We start from the raw sequence: 24,066 nt of genomic DNA, 5'->3' as shown, positions 1-24,066 counted from the left end.
ACGGCTATGTTCAAAACGTTAAAATTCGATGTAAAGAACAAACAGTTTCAAAAGAAGTCTTTATTTACACACAAACTTGAAAGAGAAAAAATAAAAGGATGAGGGTATTGAGTGGAAAAATTAAAAAAATATTTCATCAGTAAAGGTTCGTTTTCTTCATTATCCTTAAGAACTCCTGCTCGTTGACTTCACCATCGCCATCTCGGTCAGCCTCGTCGATCATCTCCTGCAAAACCAAAACTGTACTTAGCAGCCGGCTTTCAGATTTCATTCCATCCAGACATTCTATTCATTCCTATTGTGTGTTAGGGACCGACCCAAATTAGCCCCTTTCAAACAATTCATATCTTTGTTGTGACAGAGACAAAAGACATTATTATTATTATTTGTTTAGAATCAAACCAGAAATTATTTTTTATTATTATTTATTCTGCCAAATATTACAATCAGCATTAGCCTAAAAAATCCCTATTAAAACAAATTCAAGTAATGATTGCCGTCAACTACAATTACAAACTATTACCAAGAAAAAGGCCAAACTTGGGGTTCTGAGTGAACTGGGTACCTGCAGTTCCTCATCAGTAAGGTTCTCTCCCAGTTCCTTGGCTACTCTCTTCAGATTCTTGAAGGAAATTTTCCCTGTGCAGTCGTCGTCGAACAGTCTGAACGCCTTCATGATCTCCTCTCGGGAGTCCTTCTCACTCTGGTGGAAGGTTTTGCATATTTGCACAAGCAATGAATAGAAACTGCGTACCTGCAGCTCCTGTACTCACCATTTTCATCGTCATCATGCTGAGAAAGTCACTGTAGTCGATGGTTCCAGAACCTTCTTTGTCTATGTCGGCGATCATCTTTTTGATTTCTTCCTTCTTGGGTTCGAAGCCAAGCGCTCTCATAGCAACCTGATATCACCACCACAACAATAATCAGGATTAACGTCATGACCTAAATTCTTTTATCAGCAAAATTGGTCTTGTCAAAACTCTGGGAAGAATTACCCTGAAAATTAAATACAAAAGCTTACGATTATCAAAACGAATTTTCACATTTTTGAGAAATGGAAACAAATTGAACATTCGCCTTCCCGTTCAAAGATAAAATTTTGACTAAACTGTATGGACAACCACCCTCAATATCTCCGACGGCAAATTCTTATGCATGTAATCTATGCCAGGTTGGGTTTTGACACAGACTGTTTTTGGGTGTAAAACAGAAGAGTAGCCAAATAGTCGCTAACAATTACCATGTAGCCAAGTTTTTTTTAATTTTATTTTATTATGAGTCTGGATGCTCTCCGGCACCACACTGCCTCTTACAGGTCAGCCTTTGTACTACAACAAAAACTGTTCTTTGTTGTGTGCAAGTCCTCCTAGTCACAGTCAAAACGCAGATTATTTTCCCCTTGTGTGCAATCTTTCACAATTAAATCACTTAAGTACAATACCTTGAATCATTATTGTCCGTAAATTTCTCATGAAAGCTGCAGCTAAATCGACACCGCGCCGAACCCACAAAGAAAACGTCCGTTTTATAAAGCATCTTGAGAAATGAATAACCTTGAGCTCTTTAACGTCAATCTTGCCAGTGCCATCAGAATCAAAGAGGTCGAAAGCCTCTTTGATTTCCTGCTTCTGCTCCTCGCTCAGCTCTATTTTCGAATTGGCTTTCTTCTTTTGGGTAGAAGACGGAGTTGTTTTTCTGTAAGCCGTCGCCTGGAATTACAAACAAAAAAATATGCAATAAAAAGACGCTAACGTTCACGCCTCCATTTCGACGCTCATTGGCTCAAGTTTACTTCCACGCTCATCGACAAAAAAGAGACATTATTTTGAAGAGCGTAATGCGTAAAATACCCGTGAACGCCGATATATACCATTTGAGTAGTTTTGCGAGAAGATATGGAGTGAAACAAAGATCTAAAAACACGAGGAATCCCGGAAGCAATTGGACACGTTGTTTCTTGCCGCTCACGACTCCTTTTCGCTTCTCCTCGCTGTCTTTTATCCTCAAAAGGCCTGATGACTTTTTTTGTTCGAAACGATAGTTTGGCGACCAGGAAGCCTGCTGCTGATGTCTTTTAGAATTGTCGTCAAGGTAAACCACCTCGTTTGTTGTTAGACTTCCCTCAACAAACGTTTCAACAAGTAGTATCTTTCCCCCTTTGGAGACGCAAGAGCCAATAGGAAATCTGATATTGCCGTGACGTAGGCTTTTCAGCCAATTGCAAACGAAAGCCGATCCACCAATTGTTACGGCCCCATCATTGTATCCGTTGTAACCATGGAAACGACGCGTGCGTTGTCGTGGGATGTAAGCCTACAAAGGCAAAAAAAATGTTTTGATGACGACGTACAAATGTGTAGCTACACGATTCAACAACTGTTACTATTTCACGTTGTCAGAGCGAGAACCAATAAGAAGTCGTGACTTAGGTTGATAGACAAAAGTAGGCGGGATGTAACTTGGTCCGCCAATCGTTGCGTACCATCCGTGTCCCGTAGCAACGGTGCAAACGACGCATGCGCAAACGTTCCGAACATGGGAAGCCCTAAAATGAGAGGAAAAGCATACACGCTCGAAATCAGGTAATATCGTTAATAATTGAAATGTTCTTCTATGGTTTATGCGGACTATCTCCCGTGGCACATTTTGCGTTCAGATGAATAATTTTGCAAAACTTTAACAGTCAATAAATTTCTTTAATTCTTCGAAAAGGTATGTTAGCCTAGCTTTCACCATCATCCTCAACTGCACGTTCTATACTCGCTTTAAAGTTGCCGTTTTTAATTCCTCTATACAATAATAATATTTTGTTTTATAATATTTAGTCAAAAAGAAGTAAATCTTTAACGTGACATTTTATTTTTCAGGCCTGAATAGTAATGCTGGGATGCACAATAATAAATCAACGACAACACGTGGGATTGCAGAAACTTTCTGCACTAGCTGCCGTTGCACTCACCACAGTGGGACCTTATAAAAAGTTCAAGTTTATCCAGGATGAGGCTACAGGGGAGTCAACTCTGGTCAGCTCATGTTTGCGTATCCTGGACAACCTTGACTTGGCCACCTGTGCTGTCAGCCAGCTGGTTCATGAGACAGTTCGGGCACACCACAAGGTTTATCGCACGGGCTCCGGAAGCCTGCTGTTTTATGCTGGAGCGTGGAGTCGGGCAGCATTGTCGTGCTTGCACCAAGGGATTCCGACGTCTCATGTCATTGCAGCCATGATTGAGGGGATGGACTTGTGCGTGGACGTTTGTAAGAGAAGCAGCATTTCATTAGATGCTCTTTGTGTGTCGACACAAAGGCAACCCACTGAGATACCACCAGGCTCCAAAGTCACGAAAGGAGAAAGGCAAGTAAAGTTAAGTCGCCATTTTTGCATCACAGAGCCTGAAAGTATTTCAGTTCCGGAACCTGGTCTTACCGATGTTGCACACCTGGCAGAAGGACTGAGCCACGGTTGCAATGATGCAATGAATTTAGTTATACAAGCCAGTCATATCCAGTCGAAAGACATCCAAAGTTCCGTGTTTGACGTGACCAAAGTAACCACATGCGTGTTGCCAGGCTTCCCGGAGGATCATGCTCACGTTTGTCTGGGCTGCGTCGTTCTTCTCAATGCAGAACAGGCTTCTGTCGCGCATCGCCTCAAGAACCAACCCATGAACGTCGTTTTTATCAGTGGGGATTTATCCCACTCCTATCGCCATCTTGGTTTTAGCAGACCTGTGGGCATCCAATGTGTCGGCAACCAGTCGAATATGTCCGATTTAAGCAAAGAGGAATACTGGATGGAAAAGGTCCTCGGGCTCCTGTTGCATCTAGACGTGAACTTGGTGCTTGTCAGTGGGCTTGTAAACAAGACTGTAATTCAACTCTGTTCTCAGCATCGTATACTTGTAGTTGGAAAAGTTACTTTCTCCATTTTAAAGGAAATGGCTATCGCAACTGGAGCGGTTCTGGTAACGTACGCCACGCAGTTGACTAAGCACTGCGTTGGCAAGGATATCCACGTCAGCATATGGAGGGAATTCCAAAATCACAACGGGATACTGTTAACCGCCCTCAATATTAAGGCCGATGGTAACACCCGGTTTGTCACGGCCATAATCACTAGCCCAGTACACGGAAAGTTGCAGACGCTGGAGGATCGCTTTTGGTCTTGTGCCTACCGCGTGCATCACGCTTTGAAAGACAAAGCGGTGCTACCTGGTGCCGGAGTCACAGAGCTGTTTTGTATTCATCGTCTGACGGAGAAAGCGGATGCAGAGAATCTCAGAAATGGGACCAGTGGTTCTAACCCCTACCTTGGTATTGTCTTGCACCTCTTGGCGAGAAGTTTTATGGATTACATAGCTGCCGTGATGGCGAACTCCACCGGCGTGTCACGAGTCAAAGCCAGTACTGTGGTAAATCAGAAACTACAGGATGTTAACAGCATTTCTGCAGAGTTATCACAACTCGTTTTGGACTCTCACGACGATGTTTCCCCATCCAAAGTCTTTGACAATCTTAGTGTCAAACAGGAATCATGGCGGAAAGCCTTGGATCTGGTTTTGCTTGTTTTACAGACGGACACTGAGATCATCACTGGTTTGGATGAAAGCAAGGATGGCAATCATGCAGGTCTTATGTTTTTATGATTTTTACCAGAAGTAGTGTGTGTTTTTGCTTTGAGATGTAGACTGGAAAACATTAGGACCAGTTAGTACGTGTTAAGTGATTCTCAAACTGGGGTTCTCTGGATCGCCAGGGTTTTGCAAGTTATAGTTAGGGAGTCCACAAAATGTTTTGCAATGACTTGTGTCATATCCTCCCTATTTTAGGTTTGGGACAATTATGATGAAGATGAATTTTATTCTTTTCAAACAGCAAACCCGATTATCATTCACAAGCTTTGCTGATTGTGACATATCATCACAGAAATAGAAAATAAATGTGCATATTTTTGTCATGACCAGAATAAAAGAAAAATAATCTAATTCAGAGGCTGATTTTGAATTCATATTGCATATTAGGGGTACACATGGGAGGTACTTTAAATCGGTGTTCGAATTAAGAGGGTCCGTCAAAATAAGTCTCTCATGTAAGGAATTCCTGCACCCCAAAACTTTGACAATCGTTGTAGTAAGTAAATTGAATTTTCCTCCCATCTAAAATACTACTTTTATTATTTACCACATGGGGGAGACAAACGGTTATTCGAGGAAATTTGCAGACATGTTGGAGCCCATCTCAGTTGACATTGCCACATCTTGGACTGGTGGTCAAGCATTTACACCTGTGAACAATCTTTTCTTCAGTAAAATTAAAGTGCATGTAAATGGAATGTGATTGCTGAGGGTATTACACAAATCGTAAATCTTTGACGCCACCCAGCACACACATAACTTGTACAGTAAACGGAAAAATCTGCAGTGTTCCTTTCCCGAGAAGCATCTATGGATCTCATTGCGGCTAAAACGGTAAGAAAAGTGTCTTACACATTTGTTCTGGGCTCAAATCTCAGATTTTAGTGGAGTTTGACTCTCTGTGCTCCATCCAGGTATCCTGATTCTAAGACTCAAACCTGCCGATATTTCTGAACATGTGTGCTAATAGTTGTCTCTATGTGGCCTGTAAGTTGGCTGGCATCAAGTTCAAGGTGTACTCTGTCCCATAGTCAGCTGGGATAGGATCGAGGATAGGGGGTAGAACATGAATGGGTAACAGATCGTATTCGGAATACTTTGTGCGGCCGTATCCGAAATGAACTCGGGAATCTCTTCATTGGGATACTCGATATTCACACACAGTTGTCTGGAATGTGGCACCTCAACAATAGTTGGGTCTCTAATTGAGTTGTCTGGTATTCTCACGTCTGTTTTTAGACTGCTTGGTGTTATATCTTTTATCTTTCAGATTATTTTGTGGACTAGGGGTAAAAAGGTGTGTTGTATTGCAAAGTCACCAAACTCGATTATCCGATATCTTGGAAAACTATCGTTAGAGATTGGGATAATAATTTGATTTTCCTTCAAAATTGATATATCACTAAGGGTTGCATTAAAGAGAATATGTTCTGGAAAAGTAACTTTAGTTCTTTGTAAACCAGTTGGGTCTTCGAGTGACTGTTTTTAGCCTGTTTCTAAAAATGTGACTGTCCATCTGCACTTCCGCCCCACTTTTGTGTCATTTACAGTACTACATAATAATGGCTGGCACACCCAAGTTTACCCACCCCTGGCTTGGCAGCCAGCCTGGATGAAGACTCAGAGCCATTCTCAAGATTATAAAACAATCAATGCAGAGACAGTATCATGCAGAAACACCCACATCCCAGATGCACATAACTGACTAAATGCTTCCTTCAGGCCATTGCGGGGTATCACCAACATGAGCCCAGCTGCATTTAAACTGATCCAGCGTGAGTTTCAGATGTGGTTGGTTACATTTGGACAAAAGCCCAGACCAACGAGACACTTTATTTTAAATCCTACGCAAAAAACTCGGCAACATTTTGGGAAAACTGTAAACCACTGACGTCACCTTGCCGCTTGGACAGCCTGGATGAATGAAAAGACTAGTTCTGTTCACGTGGTTGAAGGGTCACAGTGAAATCGTCCAAAAAGAATCAATTCTCCGCCCCCAGCTCCGCTTTCCTGACGTCTGCGAATTGCAGGGCGCTAGTGGGCGTGAGCTTTATTCTGAGTCGGTGCTCTCAGGGCGCATGCGAACTGAGGCCCGAATGGGGAAAGTCTTGTACACAGATCTAAGGCAGCTGCTTTGATTAAACTACTACACAGGAAGGCGGCAAGAAAAAGGGGGTAGGGAATGAGGCTGCCACCCACCCAAAGTAAAACTTCCCAAACAGAAGGCAAGCACATGGAAACTGCAAATGTACTGACATTTTTCCAGCTTGCCGTGGAAACCTTCTGTTTGTGAATCCCACCAGTCAAAAGGGCACTCGAGGCCCTTGCGAGCAGCCTGTTTAAGCCAGTAGACTGACCCCCGAAGTCTTTGCGAGCGAGTTGGTGTGAAGCTCTGTTGAGGGGGAGGAGGGTTTGTGGGAGGTAGGTGGGAGGCCACCGTGGGGCTCTTCCAGAAGGAGTCGGAGCAGTCGCTGACTGAGAAAGGAGGCGGAGGAGATGGCCACCGGAGAGATTACCACGCTTCCCTCCGCGCCTGAAGACGGTGGCAGTGGCTTTCCACCCGGAACTTTCAAGGAACCCAAAAGGCTATACTGTAAGAACGGCGGCTTCTTCTTGCGGATCAAATCTGACGGGGGCGTGGACGGAATCCGGGAAAAGAGCGATCCCCACAGTGAGTCCCTGCTGTCTTTTTCTTCCTTTGCTCATACAGATATGGGAAGTTCTGGAAATGTCATTTAAAAGTAATCAATGGAACATGGCTGTATTCAGTAACGTGAATTCGCCATGCTGACTCATACTTTTCGACGTCACACAAGACAACAACATAACGCAACACAAAACGTCAGTGCAGACGACTTCCTGATGACTAAGGCCTGTATGACCAAAAAAGGTTGAGGTTACATCAGGGCACTTTCACTTTCTTAAGAGCACAAAGCCCCGAGTTACAAGGTGTATGAGGACTTTGTTTGGCCCCTTAACAGTGAATACTTTGTAAACAGTCGCTATTAGGAGAGACAGGGAGGCGCTCACCAAATGCCTCAGGAAAACAAATGTTTGGAAAATAATTTGTTCCTCAGCCAGGATCACATTTCCAGCAACAAGTATCTTGATTTCAACTGTACACTAGAAGAGAGGAGCTACTTAAGGCAATTCAATTTACCTCTCAATAGCAATGAGTCACATCTATTTGTGATAGAAACCAGAGTGTACAGTCCAACAGATGTGGGGAAGGACTGTTAGTATGGGAAGCTAATGAATAGAGCTATTCCTCGTTGATGGGATCATCAATGGTACTTTTGTTGAAGCACACCAGACCTGCCAAAATTTGGGATTACTTGGCATAACATTTACTGACTATATTTTCCGTTTGATGCTACTGATTTCCCCAAATTAACTCTTGGTCATGGAGGCGTTGAGCTTTTGGTGGGACGCCATTGGTTGAACTACATTCACCTCGGAACTTAATTGCTCCAGTGACTTATAGACCACGTCCTTGCGTCCTGACCACAAACTGTATTCCTGTGTTCACACCACCCGGGAAAAAAACCACAATAAGTGTGTTCCAAGTTACAGCAGCTGGCATTTTTGTTTCCACAGTAACTCTTCAGCTGCAGGCCACATCAGTCGGGGAGGTGGTCATCAAGGGGGTTTATGCCAACCGCTACCTGGCCATGAACAGAGACGGGCGACTGTTCGGAGCGGTGGGTGGACCACGTTCATTGTCTTGTCGGTTATTTATTTTTTTTCTTGCTGAACAAATCTTCAGCCAGTCACTTAAAAATTCACCTATCAGATTTCGTGCTCTTTCTGAAACATCCTAAAATGCAAGAAAATGCTGGTAAAGCTTTGTTGAAAGTAGTACAATTTGGTGTATGTTGAGGAGGTAAATCCTGATCCAGAGAAATATTTTTTTATGCCTGGAAGGACTTTAAGTTTAGCCTGGGTTGCGACTGAAAGTTATGGCAAATCTTCATATGCACTTTGCATCTATTTCTCTTTCCAAAATCAAATAATCTGTAATCCATTTGTTTTAAAGGTAACATTATAAGATTACCTTAAAATTAAATGAAACTGTTTGGGTTGATTGTTTCTATACATTAGCCCAGTGAATTACTGTCCCCAGTCCCTAAGCCTGAAGTCAGGGTAAGAAGTGCAGAGAATGATCATGAATGTTGTAATTCTTCTCTGTCTTCGTCCTCAGAGACGAGCGACTGAGGAATGTTATTTTTTGGAGCGTCTTGAGAGCAACAACTACAATACGTACCGCTCCAGGAAGTACCCCACCATGTATGTGGCACTGAAGCGGACCGGCCAGTATAAGTCTGGAAGTAAAACTGGACCGGGTCAGAAAGCCATCCTCTTCCTCCCGATGTCCGGCAAGAGCTAACTTGGGACGAGCCAGAGTCATGTTCATGTCTTAAGGTGTGATGGCGGTGAAGGTATGTCGCCACTGTCTGAAAGAAGTTGCTGTGATCATTTTACAATTGTTCCATCCATCCTTGTTTTTTTTTTTTTTTTTCCCAACAATCCCAACTTGGCATGAAGAGATCAGGGTGCCAGGTGGAGGAGGATTTGTTAATATACCTTCATATTATGTGATGTTTTTTTAAGCTAAATCTTTCAACACAAGGTGTCTTGGAGAGGGACATTTAAAAAAAAAAAAGGGCATTTCACACACTTTAAATGAAACTTTAAGCATGTATTCTAACACTCGATGCATCTTCTTGAGGCGTTTTAATACCTTTGTGCTTCACTGGAGCAGAACGAAATCAATGCAAAACAAGTGGCGTGAAAATGGTTCAATTAAGTATCAATGTAGATGCTGTAGTTTGCCCGTTTGTAATAATGCAGCAGTAGAAGCTAAGGACTTTAGCTTCTGATCCACAGAGGTACGACATACTGGTCCCTACTCGGCAAATATGAATATTGGAGGTAGGTCTGAAATATTGGAGATCAGAGCTGGGAGAATCTGCTGTTGGATTTGTGCGTTCAATAGGAGCCACAAATTTATCGGGATTCTTTCCAAATTTTGCGCCTGAATGCCATTCAAGGACAAGTGACGCCATTTGAGACATCACAGTAATTTTGACGTGTCAACTTGGAAAGCCTTTCAGAATTTTGTCCTGTATGAACTTAATGGGCCCGCGACCCTCGTGAGGAGAAGTGGATGGGTGAACTTTATGGTGGATATCTTTGCTGAAACTTGTCAGTTGAGTGGAAAAGTGGTTTCCCAAGCTCACAAGAAACAAATGGTCAAAAAGATAGGTTGAGAAATAATGTATTAAGACTGTCTCACTCAAATTTGAAGGCACTTATGATCAGATTTTTAGAGCCGAAATAGGCCATTTTTTCCCCATCAACATTAAGAACACTTTTTTCCCAAAAAACCTAGGACTCAGTTTGCAGTGCCCATTCCAGCATTATTGAAATATCACATTTCTACATATACGTATTGGTGTGGCAGTCATATACAACCAGCATCCCATCCAAGACTTGATTAATCCTAAAACAAGCAGACTTCAGTTTAAAAAATCTTAATACACAGGGAAGGTGATAGTGGTACGTATTTGCCGAGTTGGGATGACAGTCGGATTGGGCTGTTTGTCAGAAAGCTGAGGTACGTTTGGTTGTCAAATGCACTGTTCCCAGTCTGTATCGTCTTAAAAATAAAACCGGATAGATTGGATTAACAGTATTTGTAGTCCGCAGAAGAGGTGGATTAATTATATTAAATAGTACCGAGAACATCGGGTCCAGTCCCAGTCTTCACATTGTTCGTTAAGGTGAAGGAATCCGTCGATGGTAGAGCTGGTAAAACATCCCCGAGTAGACGGCGGGGAGCTCCTCCATGCTGAGGTCGATGCGCTCAAAGCCGTGCTTCAGCCCGTGCAGCAGCACCTTTGCCACACGGGACGTAATGGGCGTAGTGTCGGCGGTACGCGCCAGCTCGGCGAGGCTAATCCATTCGCAACGCTCGCACTCGTGCCTGCAGAAATGGATGTCGTAGCTGAGCGGGCTGAGGCGGCAGATGACGTACATGTCGGACATGCCAAAAGCCCCCGGGTGGTTGTGCTGCTGGCGAATGCTCAGCAGGGATCGGAATTCGGAGCGGATGCCTGTTTCCTCCAAAACTTCCCGCACCGCCGTCACTCCTGGGAAGGATTCGGTGTCGCAGAATAACGTAAAGTTACGACAACTATAATAGTAAAGCTGCTTTTTCTTTTCTGTGTGCACTTCAAACAAATGTACAGTACGTCATGGGTTCTCAAACTTTTTGGGGTCTAAGAACTTCTTACAGAGGAGTATTTATTCCAATGAGCCCTTCCATACCCAATGGCATCCTAACATAATCAGAGCTTTTAATTAGTCCAAAGAGAGAATGGAGTTTTCTTGGCCTGTCATTCCACATTTGAAGGCATGCATTTTTTCTTTATTCATATGAAATGATTACTAATTATTTTGCCGATCCCCAATATACGACCTGAAGGCCCCCGTTTGAGAACCACTGATAATAAAAGATGGTATTGTCAGCTTCTCGCTAGGGTGCTAACTTTACACTCACCGATATTCTCTCCGGGATCCGATAGCCCGCCAGGGAACTTCCAGGCATTTTTTGTCTGCCCAAAAAAATCAACATGTAAGACATTTCATCACTTAATAGCAATACATTTTTAACAATAACTATTTCATAGCAGAATTGCGTTTTTAGTTACAGTTCTTAGTGCAACATTTTATTATTAAAGATGAGGGGGAATCTAATTTCAGCCAATTGTCAAAAATTCTGAGATTTTTCTCGTCATTCAGAACAGAAAAAAAATAACAAAAGCAAGAAACCAAGTGTTTGATAAATGACTCGAACCAAAGTTAACTAGCTAGCTAGTGCAACATTTTGTGTTTTCAAACGTTCTGTTATTCCTCTTCTCAATGGGGACAAGAACCTCATTTGAAGGTTCGTTCATTTGCAGACATTTCACTGGAAATGTGAGAATGCATTTTTAGTTCAAAATCAACACACAACCTGTTTTTTCCCCCTTGTTACAGCTTCTTGCAAGCCAGAAATATTTAATCACTACATAGCTTTAAAAAATGTTTTTAAGTGCAGTAAGGGTTTTTGTGTCATTGACTAGAGAAGTGTGGTGCAGTGAAGTGTCTTTCATCAATAATAACAAAAAATAGTCTCACCACTTATCCTTGATATTTAATAATAACAGAATGCTGCTGATTAAATTATACTGTTAGTGTGTGTGTGTGGATGTGTGCGAGTGTGTGTGTGTGTATGTATATATATCTATTTTTGTAGGTCTATTTTGTATACAGCGCAGAAATGTAAACTACACATTAGGACTGTATGAGGAACACAAAAATGCACAAATAAAGCTGCATTTCATTTGTAAGTTTCTAACCAAATGCTTTACTGCTGGAATTGTTTCACACATGGTCAAATACAAGATTTTGTGACACTACAAATCAGAATTTGCTTTTCTTTCATTTTGGTGCAAATGGAAATGTTTTCTTTCCCCATTGGTGTTTTGCTGATTTATCGCTGATCATTTAAAGTGCCCCTTTTCAATACCTCTGTTCAAAATACTTGTCTAACCCTAAAGCAAGCAAATCCAAGCGGGGCGTTTTTTGTTTCCCTTCTCCCCCAAAGGGTCCGTTGAAAGTTACATTACAAGCAGGCATGTACAGTCAGAGCTCTGTGATGCTGGCCCAGTGCATTCATAAGGCTCCTGTATAAACTGTGTTTGCGCTGGGTCAACTAACTAGAGATTTGGGGCCCGCCGCGTTGAAGTAAATATAAATAGACGTGATGGACGTTTCATTAAAAACGATTGTTCAAGTCATTAGTAGCTCATATTTCATCGTGCAACAAATCTATTTATATTTCTGTGCATTGATGATAGTGAAGGGAAAAAAACATCTGCATGACAGAGCAAATTACCTTGTTCTTGTCTTGCACCACCAGAACCTTTCCATTGGACTCGTCAACCACTGCGCCTACATACGATAAAAACATATATATTGACTCGTATAAACCCGTTCAACTTTTATGTCCGTGAAAACACCAGAAAGGAAAACCAAAAAGTTGAGGGGTGCCTAATATATAGGCAAGTGGTTTGGACCAAACCACCGATGCTTTTAAACCACACAGTCCTCAGTGTTATAAATATTTAACTTAGAGATTGTTCATCGGGGTTACAATAATAACAGGCTTTTGTGGAGTCTAAACAGCATGTGTGACTCAGATGCACTTGTCAATGAAGTGGACATTTATTTGTTTATTTTACAACGTCGTGACTCAGCAAGGAGGAAGAGAAGGGGACATTTTTCCTTCTGGTACGTCCTCCTTTGAAAGTGTATTTGACAGCGGCGTAAAAGAGGCATGTGTTCAAGGCCCGACTTGGACTTCCGTGTGGAAATTGATGTCATTTGCTGTTCCAGAGTCCAAAAAATTGACTTAGGAAGCTCGTTATTGCGTCACAGACGCTATTCAACAGCGGGGGAAAAAATGACTAAACAGTGAAAGCGGTGAAAAATGAAAGTGTAGGTGTTAGTGATGACTGCTTTCGAATGCAAAACGGTGTAAAAAATGATTTGAATATCTGGTGCTGAACTTTGAGTCACTAAGAAGTGACTCATGGAATGCATGGAAAGGAGAACAACGACGAAAAATTGTTGTAAAATTAAAGTTTAAAAATAAATGATTGAAAAGCTGGTAAGTTGGGAAAGGTTTTCATGTTATCAGAAAATGTAATTAAAAATTTGTGATCCTAGGTTCGCAACTGTCGCAGTATTTTTTTAAAATGACAATACATTTTATAAATCATTTTGGGCGGCACGGTGATGAACTGGGTAGCTCATCCGCCTCAGTTAGGAGGGCGCAGGTTCGATTCCAACTCCGGCCCTCCCTGTGTGGAGTTTGCATGTTCTCCCCTTGCCTTCATGGGTTTTCTCCAGGCACTCCGGTTTCCTCCCACATCCCAAAAACATGCTTTGTAGGCCGATTGAGCACTCCAAATTGCCCCAGGTGTAAAATTGTTATTTGTCAACTTTCTCCCTTTCGTCCCTCCTTAGTTGAAGTTTTTATTCACATGAATGAATACCTCGTGTTCTTCAGCACGTTTTACTTTCACTTTTCTATCTCGAAAACTCAGCAGTAAACTCTACCATCTGCTCCAAACACTCAGTAAAATCCGTTTGGGAAGCATGCCTCCATTTCGTTTTACCAGATAAAATCATAAAAGGGGGATCTTTTTTTAAGCCATGTAATGCTGATGTCATGCTGTTGGGTCAAGCATTCAGCTCCTATTTGCCCTCTGCTGGACTTTGTGTGGTAATGCTGAAGATGTTCGTCTGCCTACCCGCCACTCCAACTTGGTGAGTCGCAAAGTGAGGCAACCTGCTTTCTCCCACGCCCATCCAGAGGGAGAGCACAGCGTGGCGCTCCTGCGCGTGGTGGAAGGTGAAGCCGTGGGCGGAGGCCGCGGCTGCGCATCGGCTCATCGCGATGGGGACTCGCAGCCACACGGCAACCTTACCTTCCGATTTCCATCGGGCCAACGAGTCTGCAGTCAAGCGGACAGGACCATGGAATAAATGAAATAATGGGTGAGTTAAGGTGCAATGTTTGCACCCCACAGTTTGCAGCGAAAGGCAGATTAATCATGCACGTACGTAACTAATGACATTAAATGTCTTTTGAGGGGCCTAATTGTACAAGATGCAAAGATGTTTTGATCCCGATTCGACTTTGGTGCTTTCGGGCAAGCAGCCATCGGGATCAAACCTAATGAATAAATGGCCTAACTATCTCATGTAATGGTCAGACTTTTGGACTATTTTGAAGTTCACTTCTGATATCATAATTATTAAATTAATTAAACAGGTACTGAAATTAAGACTCGTGACTGGATGGCAGACGTAAATGTACGTCTGTCATCTAGCAGTCAATGCAACTCATGATTATTATCAACCTATAAGAAATAATGAATGAGAGATTGACTGAGCTTTCCGATGCGCAATATGTTCTGACACCAATTTCTGAAATTGGATAACATCCAGTACATACACCTTTCCAAATATTGACAGATCGACACTTCAATCATTTTTAAATGAGCAAAAACAAACCTGTCAATAAGTCAGCAAAAGCACTTTCGCTAATGTCCTCTGGTAGACCAACGGCCGCCAGGTCCACCGTTACTCCCCCAAACCGGTCTACTTGGCCGGCCAGACCTGCGGCACCCTGTCCTCGCTGCAGCTGATTGACAACTACCCGGCACGTGAACGCACGGGAGGAACACCACTTCTGACAAAGTCCAGCCACTCGAAATTTGCAAAGGAGGGCTGATGCAGCCATGTTATCGTGTTGTTGGGTCACTTTTACTTGCTTTTAAAACCCCTTTTAATGCCAACTCGCCGACTTCCGCTGATGAAGTTGTGTAATTACCGTAAAGCATCATTAGAGAAGGGCGATTGTTAGTCAACTTCAAAACTGACGTCATGTATCGGAGTCAGCCAATCATGTGTTGCTATTAGTGGCTCACCCACCGCAAACTAGTTATTGGCAACGGATAAAAAAAACCTACCATCAACATTCAAATGCTTGGCAAGCACGCAGTTTTAAGCGTTATTCGATTCACTGCAATATCAAATAGTTTTTCTTGAAGAAGCAAAGCGATGATCGCTGTCTAATTTGGCTATACATTTTTTGTTGCATTACGGTAAAAGGGGCGGTAGTCAACTTTAAACCCGGACGCAATCCTTAGCCCGGTGTTTACGCATGCATTTACTTTCACATGTGTCTGATTTTTTCTTATTATTATGTCTTCGAAGAAAAATAAAAACAAATCCAAGCAGGTAAACGAAGGAGACGACTCCTGTTCCTCGAGCAACTTGGAGACTTCCGGTCACGAAGAAAGTAAAAGCAACAACGCCTTCACTGCCATCGAATTTGTTGACAAAGGTAACAATTACACACCGGCTTGAAACTGGAAAGGCAGACTAGAACAACCAAGACACCATGCAGCTTGTATGGTGATGCTTTCCACATGAATTATTTTGCAAGGTGGTTGTTTTCTTGCGTTTTGCAGCTGATGACAAAACGCCCAAAAGTTGCAGATGGTTGCTAGCACAACTGAGCATCAACTCATTGAAGTCGGCCGGCGTCAGCATCGGCAGACCCGTCCTCCTCACAAGTCAAACGGGACGACAGGAGGTAGTCTTATTATCCTACAAAGCAGCCTTTTCCCTTATACATTTAAATTTTATTCATGCAATAGTTGACTTCACTCCTTGTAAAATTCTGTCTTAGTTCGTGGTACATTTTAATCTCATCTCAAAGTTACGTCTCCCTTCATCCAATTAAAAATTCATTCTGGTAATTTTTTGATTTATTCATCATAAAATTACAATTGTTTCTCATAAGATTAAGCCAATTTTTAAAAATATGTCCTTTTCAACTACAAATATTTTATTCTCTTAAAGTACAGTAAAATATAAACCGCTCTCTATTTTTTCTGATAATTAGAATAAAAATAGACCTTTCTGAAAAATCGAAATGTAATATTTGTAATAACATTAATAAATTCTATTTTCTGTTAAGGCACCCCTTGCCATAAAAGTCTATATTCAATTTACCGAGCCAGCATTTAGTGTTTTTGTCCACGTTCAGATGTAAACATCCTAGAAGGGGGATTCTCCCATCTGTGGTCTCTTCTCAAGGTTTCTCATTTTCCCTTTTTTGAGTTTTCCCTTGCCCTCCAGGGAGTTTAAGATCAGGGGATGTTGAGAACAATTGACAATTTTGCACATGTGAAGCCATATGAAACTTATCTGTGATTTAGGGCTATATAAACAAACTTGACATGTCTTTTCTCATAAATTCCAAACCAAAGTCTTTGAGTATTCCGAGTTTTCTTACTTATAAAATGATTCATTAAAAATACTTTATTTCAGAGTTTTTTTTCTTCTAGTTATGACATTTTTTAAATAATGTTTATTGCTTTTTTTTTCTTGTTAAAATCACTGCTCTTTGTTCTCATCTCCTCTGCATTTTGTTCTCTGATCTTCCATTTTGTGTTTTGTCCTTGTTGACAGGTGTGTGTGGGATGGCCTGTGGCCGCGTTCCCCAGTGGCAAGGTGGGCCTCCCCAAGTGTGCACAGAGCAACCTAAAAGTGAAATGTGGCGATGTGGTGATGCTTCAGCCTGTGACGGGTCCCGTACTTCAAGCCCAGGAAGTCATTTTCTCTGCCAGGTTAGCTTCTTTTTAAGACCACTCCTTCCAAAGAGAAAATGTTTTTTTGTTGTTGTTTTTTTACAATTTATAACAGCTCCTAGGTGTTTTTTTTTAAATGGTATCAGACATTCTGACAAAATAGACAAAAGATTAAAAAAAATTCTCGTTGAAATTGCTATTTTTTTGTTTTCATGTTACCATGACAACAGGGCAGCGTGAGAGAAAGTGAGAGACTGCCATCTGTTGTCATGATTGTGTAACTGCAGCTGTCACATTGAATGCATTTTTCCTCTTAGGTCCGTTGATGATGAGAAATTAAACACAGACGAGTTCAGGAGCTTCTTGCTGAATTCGTTAAGTAAGTTTGCAACAGTTAGGATTGAACATAATTGAACTTTTAGTCTCATATTGGGGAGAATTCTATCTATAATGTGAACAATTATTAACAAAATAGTTTTAAGCACAGTGTCAAACAGTTTAAAGGCCCCTTCACAGACTTCATTGAACATCCGTTTTGTGTTTTTTTTTTTTTTTTTTTTAAATTGCACCTTTTTCCATAAAATGTGGACTTTAATCTCATAATATTCAAGTATTGAATATATTCCATGTATTAAACTATGGAAATTTTAGGACAATTTCAAATGTGTTTTTTTTCTTTCAAAATGTTAATTTCACATACGAGTTCAATTTTAGTCTCTTAATATTCAACCTTTCTATGAAATGAAAGCAAGAGCATTAGCCTTCAATGTGGAGATTTTATGTCTTTTTTTCCTCCCCAGTTGGAGGAATTGTTCTTCCCGGCAACATTGTGTCCCTCACGTACTTTGGCCGGCCGTGCAGTCTTTACGTGGAAAGTGTACAAGGAGAAGACGGTGGTGCCTGCCAGAGGCCATCTCTCCCTCCTCCTGGTCCTCCCTATGACACAGAGGAGCCGTCGGAACTGAACTCCACCCCCGCCGACCTGTCCCTCCAACTCGGTCTGCTCGCCTTAGATGATACCGGGGGTCCTCCAGGGACCCCTGCTGCCAGCACACCGCACCGACCCACTTCCTGCCTCCCTCCCCTCTCCCCAGCATCTCCCATTGTGAACCATATCGACCCCCCTGTTGACAGTGAGACGACCACTACCAGCTTGGAGGGTTCCTTTAGCACAGAATATACTCCGCAAATGCCTGTAGTGCCCTCTGCTGTTTTTTCGAGTACTGACACCTTCTACAGTCTCGCCTCTACGACCAAGATTAGTTTTCCAGGCAAAGCCAAGCAGAAGGATGCCGAAGCCAAAAGAGCAAAAGTGACATACAGCATGATCGGCGGGCTGAGCAGACAATTGAATGTCATCAGAGAGACCATAGAGCTGCCTCTCAAACATCCACAACTCTTCTCCAATTATGGTATGTAATGACAATTTCAACAAAAGTATTATATTCTCTTCATAACCAGATTTCAAAACAAGTAATTGCTAAAATAGATTTGTGAAGTTATGAAAATAAAACAAAACTCTCATATTGCATAAAAGAAAAAGACAGTTTAAGAACCATGAAAAATGAGGGATTACCACAATTAAATGTTTCTTTCTGAAGGTTTTGTAATTTTTTATTGTTTTACTTGTGTAATATTGATAATTTCCATGGAAAAAAGTATGCCATTGTTTTAATCCCAATTTTTTTCTTGAATATATTTCTTTCACAAAATTCCAACTTTTTTTTGTTTTTTGATTTACTATTTGCCCTTGCTGAATTTCTACATCAAATGTTTGTCTTCACCAGGGATCCCCGCTCCCCGGGGAGTTCTTCTGTATGGACCTCCCGGCACGGGAAAGACCATGATTGGACGAGCCATCGCCAACGAGGTGGGCGCTCACATGACGGTGATCAATGGGCCAGAAATCATGAGCAAGTAAGGCTCATGCTAAGCAAATGCCAAATTCCCTGTCGTTACTATCATATCATCTGAGTGGGCTGGTCATTTTCTTCTTCAGGTTCTATGGTGAAACTGAGGAGAAGCTGAGGCAAATATTTACGGAGGCAGCAAAAAGGTAACTTTTAGGTGGTGCATTTAACGGTACACATGTAGGACTGTTTTCACTTTTTGCAATTTGTCTGCATCAATTTGTAATGGGCATTATCACCTCTAGAGGACTGGAGTGGAATTGCCATTTTTTTTACTCAAACTTAACTCAAATTTATAGTTTTCATAGAAAATATAATTTTTTTTCAAAACTACAACTTTTTCCTAAAATTTCAGTTTTCTTTATGTAATTTTCTAATCTAATTCTTGTAGTCTTAAATATTGTTATGATGCATTGTAACTTTTGCATAGAACCCAGCAGACATTCTGAAAATGTTACTGAAAGCTTGTCTCCTTGTTTGACAGGACGCCTTCCATCATCTTCATCGACGAGCTAGATGCTCTTTGTCCCAAACGAGAGGGCGCGCAGAACGAGGTGGAGAAACGAGTGGTGGCGTCCCTCCTGACTCTCATGGATGGGATCGGATCCGTAAGTATCCTTTCAAGACCGGGTCCCAACCCTGCACTTTTAGCTTGTCCTCCCACTGATGTACACTGACACTTTCAAGCATGTACGCATCGTGAGGCCTTTGTTTGGCACATGTTGTAGTTTGGACTGCTTAAGACATCATGCCGGTTTGTTGGACTCGATCGCACGCATGCACGCACACACACAATAGAGTTCTCGGGTCACCGCGACTGGATGATTATCAGCTAGGAGTAGTTGTTTTCAGAGGTGCTATAAGACTTCCTGTCCAGAGGATCAAGGTTATGCACATGGTTGAAATGTTGGACAAATCACTTCCTCCGCCTCCTCCCTCATTCCTGCCTTCATTCCGGCTTACTGGGGTGGAATCTCAGCCAAAGGAGGAGCACTCATCCTCCTCATTTAGCAATCAAGACATTCAGACACGCAAGGCAGTGAGTCAAGGCAACAGTTCAACTTTTTCTTTTTCATAACATTTTGCAGCATCATGGGCGCTTTATTGTAAAGTTACACTTATAAAAGAGAAATTGTTTGAAATGTTTTTTTCTATACATCAAAATTTAATTTCACCTTAGAAAAAGGTTTCTGTAAGCACTGATTTTAATTAGACTACATTGGATAAGTGGTGTTGATGGATAATTGGATTTAGAAAGTGTAGTATGTGCATATAATTGAATATGAAAAACTTTTTGTTTAGGAGAAATGCGAATTATTCCATTTTAATATTTTTTATTACGTAATAATAGTGTTTATATTACTTTTTGTTCAAGCTATGCAGCATTTAATCCATTGGAACCTATCAGTGGTGCTCTGTGGCTTGTCAGGATTTTAAGACTCCCCCTCTATGTGGGGCAAACCCTTGCTTTAAAATTAAAATTTAAAATTTTTGCCACATTTACACAACTTGAACCCATATTGATTATCATTGTATTTGCATATTTAGAATAATTCTTGATTCTGTCTAGGAGGGCCACTCGGGACAGCTTCTGGTTTTAGGGGCCACTAATCGGCCCCATGCTCTTGATCCGGCATTGAGGCGACCTGGACGCTTTGACAAGGAGCTGGAGGTACCTGATGGAAAAGTCAAATACATATTTCTCCTCAAATTGTCCCCACTGCATTCTCTCCGTTTTTATCAATACCGAAGTGCAATGTTTTTTGGGAGTTCTTTAAGGCTATAATCTAGCCACCTTTATTTTAAATATGCTCATTGCAATGCCAAGTGTAATGTAAAATTATCTATAAATACAAAACATTCCCAATTTATGCAAATATCGCTTCCTATTGTACCGGTACAAGGACGCAATGGTATGGTCACTTACCGCAATACCCACCGACAGGTTGGAATTCCCGGTCCTGCCGAACGTGCCGACATTCTGCACAAGCATCTAAGCTCAGTCCCATGCGGCGCAACCACGCAGGAAGTGGAACGGCTGGCTGACGCCGCTCACGGATATGTTGGCGCCGACCTTGCTGCTGTTTGCAAAGAAGCCGGTATGGATAGTCAAGTGTTTTCTGCACAACAGTAGTGGCAAATTGCAAAATATATATACATATCTATAGTTTTTCTTTTTATTATTGTATTTTTTTATATATATATTTTTTTATAACATTATTTCAGGTCAAATTGTGGTGGAATAAGTCAAATTTTACACGACTATTCCGACATTATGACCGACTACCACCCCACTAATGAAAAATGAATATTGGTCACCTGTGTCATTTAAAATGACTTTCATGCAGGTGTACCTAATGGTCTGACCACGGTTCCATCTCTTGACCTCACCTTTTTTTTGCTGTAGTGCCTCCAAACCATAGTCACTGCTGGCATCCTCCTTCCAGAATGACTTGTGTTTTAAATTTCGTGTGTTGATATTGACATAAAAGGAAGTTGGGGGTTTCCGTGGTATTCCAATCCCAAAGACATAAACCACCAAAACCACGTCCTCTTCCTTCTCCTCATCCTCCCCCTCCTCACCCACAACTCTTCACACACACACAAATGACACACATTCTGACTTAGTATATGTGTGTATGCGTCCTGGGTGGTCCGAGAGCACGTTTTTGCTGTAAATTGGCGTGACTGGCAGGTTTTCAAGGATCTAGGTACAGGTCTGGATACAGTTGAGGTATTTATTTTGGGATCAATGGAAGCAGGCTGCAGACTGCAGGTGGATGGTTGCATTTTTGGGACATGTCATGGTATTGCTTGATTCAACTGTGGACTCAGTTCGCTGGCCATATTGCATACTCTACATCTTGTTGTCTTCACACAGAAATGAGCTTCTAAATTGAAGAGCCTACATGATATACTGGCCAAGAAGAAGAAAATTGAATCAAATCAGACCCTCCTAGATATAAGTTGCTGTTTATATTTTATTTTTTTGAAATTATTACTTCTAGATAGTGCATCAGGAATAAGAAAGTAGAAGATGTTGCATTGAAAATTTTAAGCCGTCATGTGGTCTGTTGGTGTCTAGCTGGATGGACTCAATTTCAGGCATGTGTGTGCATGCGTGCACACGCTTGTTTAGTTTGTGCCACATCCAGGCCCCGCTGTTTACAAGCATCTGTAAATAGGGAAAGCCCACCAAAACAAAAAATAGGGTGGTCGTAAAATTGATTATGAGCAATAATAAACAGAAAGATTTACTTCCCTAACTTTACAACTAAAAGTAATTTGCTCCCACCCCCCTCCCAAATTATTTGGCTAACATGCTTCAGTTAAAACAGTTAAACGGCGGAAAGGAAATTAAAAGGCAGATGTATGCAGGAGGAGCTCGATTTGGCCTACATTGTGCTCTTGGGGATGTCAAACAATTAGATGAAAAACTCACAAATATTTGTATATAATACTAAATACAGCCGGTTTTTCAGGAGAAAGCAGATGTTGCCGTTTGTAAATACCGCACAGGTATTCCGGAAGCCCGAGCAAGTCATGAATACGTTCCTGCGGTTGTGCAATGGCATAACGCCCAAAATATTCTGCAATTTACTCGAGAGATGCTGTCCCTCCACATGCTCTTGAGAAATAGAAACACATTCGACCCTGAACATAACTTGACAACCATTAGTCAAGTCATACAAAAGTCTTGGATTGTTTTTTATATTAAACGAAAAGCACATCAATACTAGGGAGTTGAAAAAAACTTATATTACATAAATAATACAAAAATATTCCTCACAAATATTTGAAGAAACAAATGTTTGCCCAAAACTGGGAAATATTATAAGAAAAAAATGATCAAATATTAAATAAAAAATGCAAAAATAGGGGGTACTAAAAAACATTGAGCAGTAAAAATTTAGAAAAAATATTAGATGAACACAAATCCAGTCTTACTTAATTGGTCTGAAAATTGTGAATGAACTCCAGTCTATAGTGCCTATACTTTGGACCGTAGCGGTGGATAAGCACAACTCGTGAATGTCACCTTTTACTATTGGGCAATCCTAATCGAGCTTGTGACGAGATTGACGGATGCCTGCAGGGCAGCGGAAACTCAATTCAACAATGTGTCTCCAACATTTTTGGCTTTCGGGATCTTCTCTCTCCTGAGTGCTTTTGGCCTACTCGGAGCACACATTTGGTTTGGTTATGAAAACATCCGATGGGAAGGAAGACAGGCAGAGGGGAGGAAAAAAAGAAGGGGGGGGGGCAGCAACAGCACAACACGCTTTAATTTGAACCTTATGTGCACTCCCAATTTTTTCCAGAGATTGAGTTGGATCAGAATATGCAAGAAAGGACATTTGCAAACAAGTGGTCCAACTTTGTAAGTACAGAGTTGGTTATTAATCATTATCATTTTTCTCGGTCACAGGTAGCAAAATGTCCTAGTAATTATCTGATCGTATTCAAGCCAATGAAAATATTGCATCTGCTCAGTTTTCTAGTACTATTGCTGTAGTAGGGCGCACGTTGCTGCAGCGGTTAGCACATCCGCCTCACAGTGCAGAGGTTCTGAGGTTCTGGGTTCGATTCTGGCTCCGGCCTCTCTGTGTGGAGTTCATGTTCTCCCCGTGCCTGCATGGGTTTCATCCGGGCACTCTGGTTTCCTCCCACATCCAAAAAACATGCATGGTAGGGAACATTTCCCAAATTTGTTTGTGATGGCAACGTCTCCTCTGGCTGGGGCGGAGGCCGCTACCGCTACTACCGCCACTGTCTCAGCGCCGAGATCTGCCGCCTTGGGGGGTTAAGTGCACATGTTGTGCGTCGGAGCCGGTACGCCACATCTCCCGCCTCACTCCGGGTTCTTTCCACATCCTGCCTCGCCAGCTCGCTTCCACTCAGACCAGATGTTTTTTGTGCAAGCTAAGCAATGTTAGCGTCGTTGTCGTTGTTTGAGTGATGAGATGCGGCTCCCTTGGGGGGATCTCGATTGGAAGAAATGCTGACCCCAACTTGACTTGTTGACAAACCTGCGTTCATTGTGTTTGTCGCCACATTTCCCTCACCTCAAGCTGGAAATTGCAAACGGGATGCAGCCCCCCTCCCGGTGACTGCATGCTGGCTCCCGGCCCGTCCATACCACTTCAACATTTGCCACACCGAGAACCCCGCTGCCTCTGAGCAGGAAGGCGCACACATGCGCTGGAAATGGTTGTCGCTAATATACGGTTATCCATCTGTGGGGTTGAAACGCAGTTGCAGGATGGCTTTGGAACTACTAATCATTGCCCACGTGCAGGGTTT

General features: G+C 41.9%; 5 protein-coding genes across 7 annotated transcripts in view; 3 read left to right on the top strand and 2 right to left on the bottom strand.

Annotated features, from left to right (window-relative positions):
* Nucleotides 1–42: 42 nt before the first annotated feature.
* cetn4 (centrin 4) lies at nucleotides 43–2,172 on the bottom strand. Its single transcript, XM_088376692.1, has 5 exons — nucleotides 1,874–2,172; nucleotides 1,557–1,712; nucleotides 774–902; nucleotides 566–703; nucleotides 43–226 (listed from the first exon to the last, which is right to left on the bottom strand). The coding sequence occupies exons 1-5, from the start codon at nucleotides 1,874–1,876 to the stop codon at nucleotides 137–139; spliced, it is 516 nt and encodes a 171-aa protein (XP_088232818.1). The 5' UTR covers nucleotides 1,877–2,172; the 3' UTR covers nucleotides 43–136.
* A 165-nt stretch (nucleotides 2,173–2,337) lies between these two features.
* On the top strand, nucleotides 2,338–4,988 carry bbs12 (Bardet-Biedl syndrome 12). Of its 2 annotated transcripts, none has more exons than XM_088376248.1 (2): nucleotides 2,338–2,585; nucleotides 2,871–4,988. In XM_088376248.1, exon 2 carries the CDS (start codon nucleotides 2,883–2,885, stop codon nucleotides 4,647–4,649), a length of 1,767 nt encoding a protein of 588 aa, XP_088232374.1. In that variant the 5' UTR covers nucleotides 2,338–2,585; nucleotides 2,871–2,882; the 3' UTR covers nucleotides 4,650–4,988. The 2 variants fall into 2 exon arrangements, with proteins under 2 accessions (XP_088232374.1, XP_088232463.1); XM_088376337.1 differs by having other exon boundaries at nucleotides 2,577–2,715.
* A 662-nt stretch (nucleotides 4,989–5,650) lies between these two features.
* On the top strand, nucleotides 5,651–12,104 carry fgf2 (fibroblast growth factor 2). 2 transcript variants are annotated; one of them, XR_015858715.1, is made up of 4 exons: nucleotides 5,651–7,308; nucleotides 8,235–8,338; nucleotides 8,839–9,076; nucleotides 9,183–12,104. XR_015858715.1 is itself a non-coding variant. In XM_088376813.1 (3 exons), the coding sequence occupies exons 1-3, from the start codon at nucleotides 7,134–7,136 to the stop codon at nucleotides 9,022–9,024; spliced, it is 465 nt and encodes a 154-aa protein (XP_088232939.1). In that variant the 5' UTR covers nucleotides 5,656–7,133; the 3' UTR covers nucleotides 9,025–12,104. The 2 variants fall into 2 exon arrangements, 1 of the variants encoding a protein (XP_088232939.1); XM_088376813.1 differs by having other exon boundaries at nucleotides 5,656–7,308; nucleotides 8,839–12,104.
* nudt6 (nudix (nucleoside diphosphate linked moiety X)-type motif 6) lies at nucleotides 9,357–15,085 on the bottom strand. The gene is made up of 5 exons (XM_088376574.1): nucleotides 14,766–15,085; nucleotides 14,000–14,203; nucleotides 12,580–12,635; nucleotides 11,200–11,254; nucleotides 9,357–10,789 (listed from the first exon to the last, which is right to left on the bottom strand). Exons 1-5 carry the CDS (start codon nucleotides 14,992–14,994, stop codon nucleotides 10,416–10,418), a joined length of 918 nt encoding a protein of 305 aa, XP_088232700.1. The 5' UTR covers nucleotides 14,995–15,085; the 3' UTR covers nucleotides 9,357–10,415.
* Nucleotides 15,086–15,356: 271 nt separating this feature from the next.
* Nucleotides 15,357–24,066, top strand: part of afg2a (AAA ATPase AFG2A) — a 67,844-nt gene continuing 59,134 nt past the window's right edge. The window contains exons 1-10 of the mRNA XM_088376122.1: nucleotides 15,357–15,600; nucleotides 15,728–15,852; nucleotides 16,734–16,891; nucleotides 17,170–17,231; nucleotides 17,653–18,264; nucleotides 18,640–18,769; nucleotides 18,852–18,908; nucleotides 19,247–19,370; nucleotides 20,333–20,434; nucleotides 20,708–20,861. Coding sequence (XP_088232248.1) covers nucleotides 15,459–15,600; nucleotides 15,728–15,852; nucleotides 16,734–16,891; nucleotides 17,170–17,231; nucleotides 17,653–18,264; nucleotides 18,640–18,769; nucleotides 18,852–18,908; nucleotides 19,247–19,370; nucleotides 20,333–20,434; nucleotides 20,708–20,861 — 1,666 coding nt within the window. The 5' untranslated portion in view covers nucleotides 15,357–15,458. The remainder of the gene's footprint in view (nucleotides 15,601–15,727; nucleotides 15,853–16,733; nucleotides 16,892–17,169; nucleotides 17,232–17,652; nucleotides 18,265–18,639; nucleotides 18,770–18,851; nucleotides 18,909–19,246; nucleotides 19,371–20,332; nucleotides 20,435–20,707; nucleotides 20,862–24,066) is intronic.

Source organism: Syngnathus floridae, chromosome 1 (assembly GCF_059516105.1).
Source record: "Syngnathus floridae isolate MCC-2025c chromosome 1, RoL_Sflo_1.0, whole genome shotgun sequence".
Classification (NCBI taxonomy): domain Eukaryota; kingdom Metazoa; phylum Chordata; class Actinopteri; order Syngnathiformes; family Syngnathidae; genus Syngnathus; species Syngnathus floridae.
Note: the sequence above shows the minus strand (reverse complement) of the source record. Positions and strands in the feature narration are given on the sequence as shown.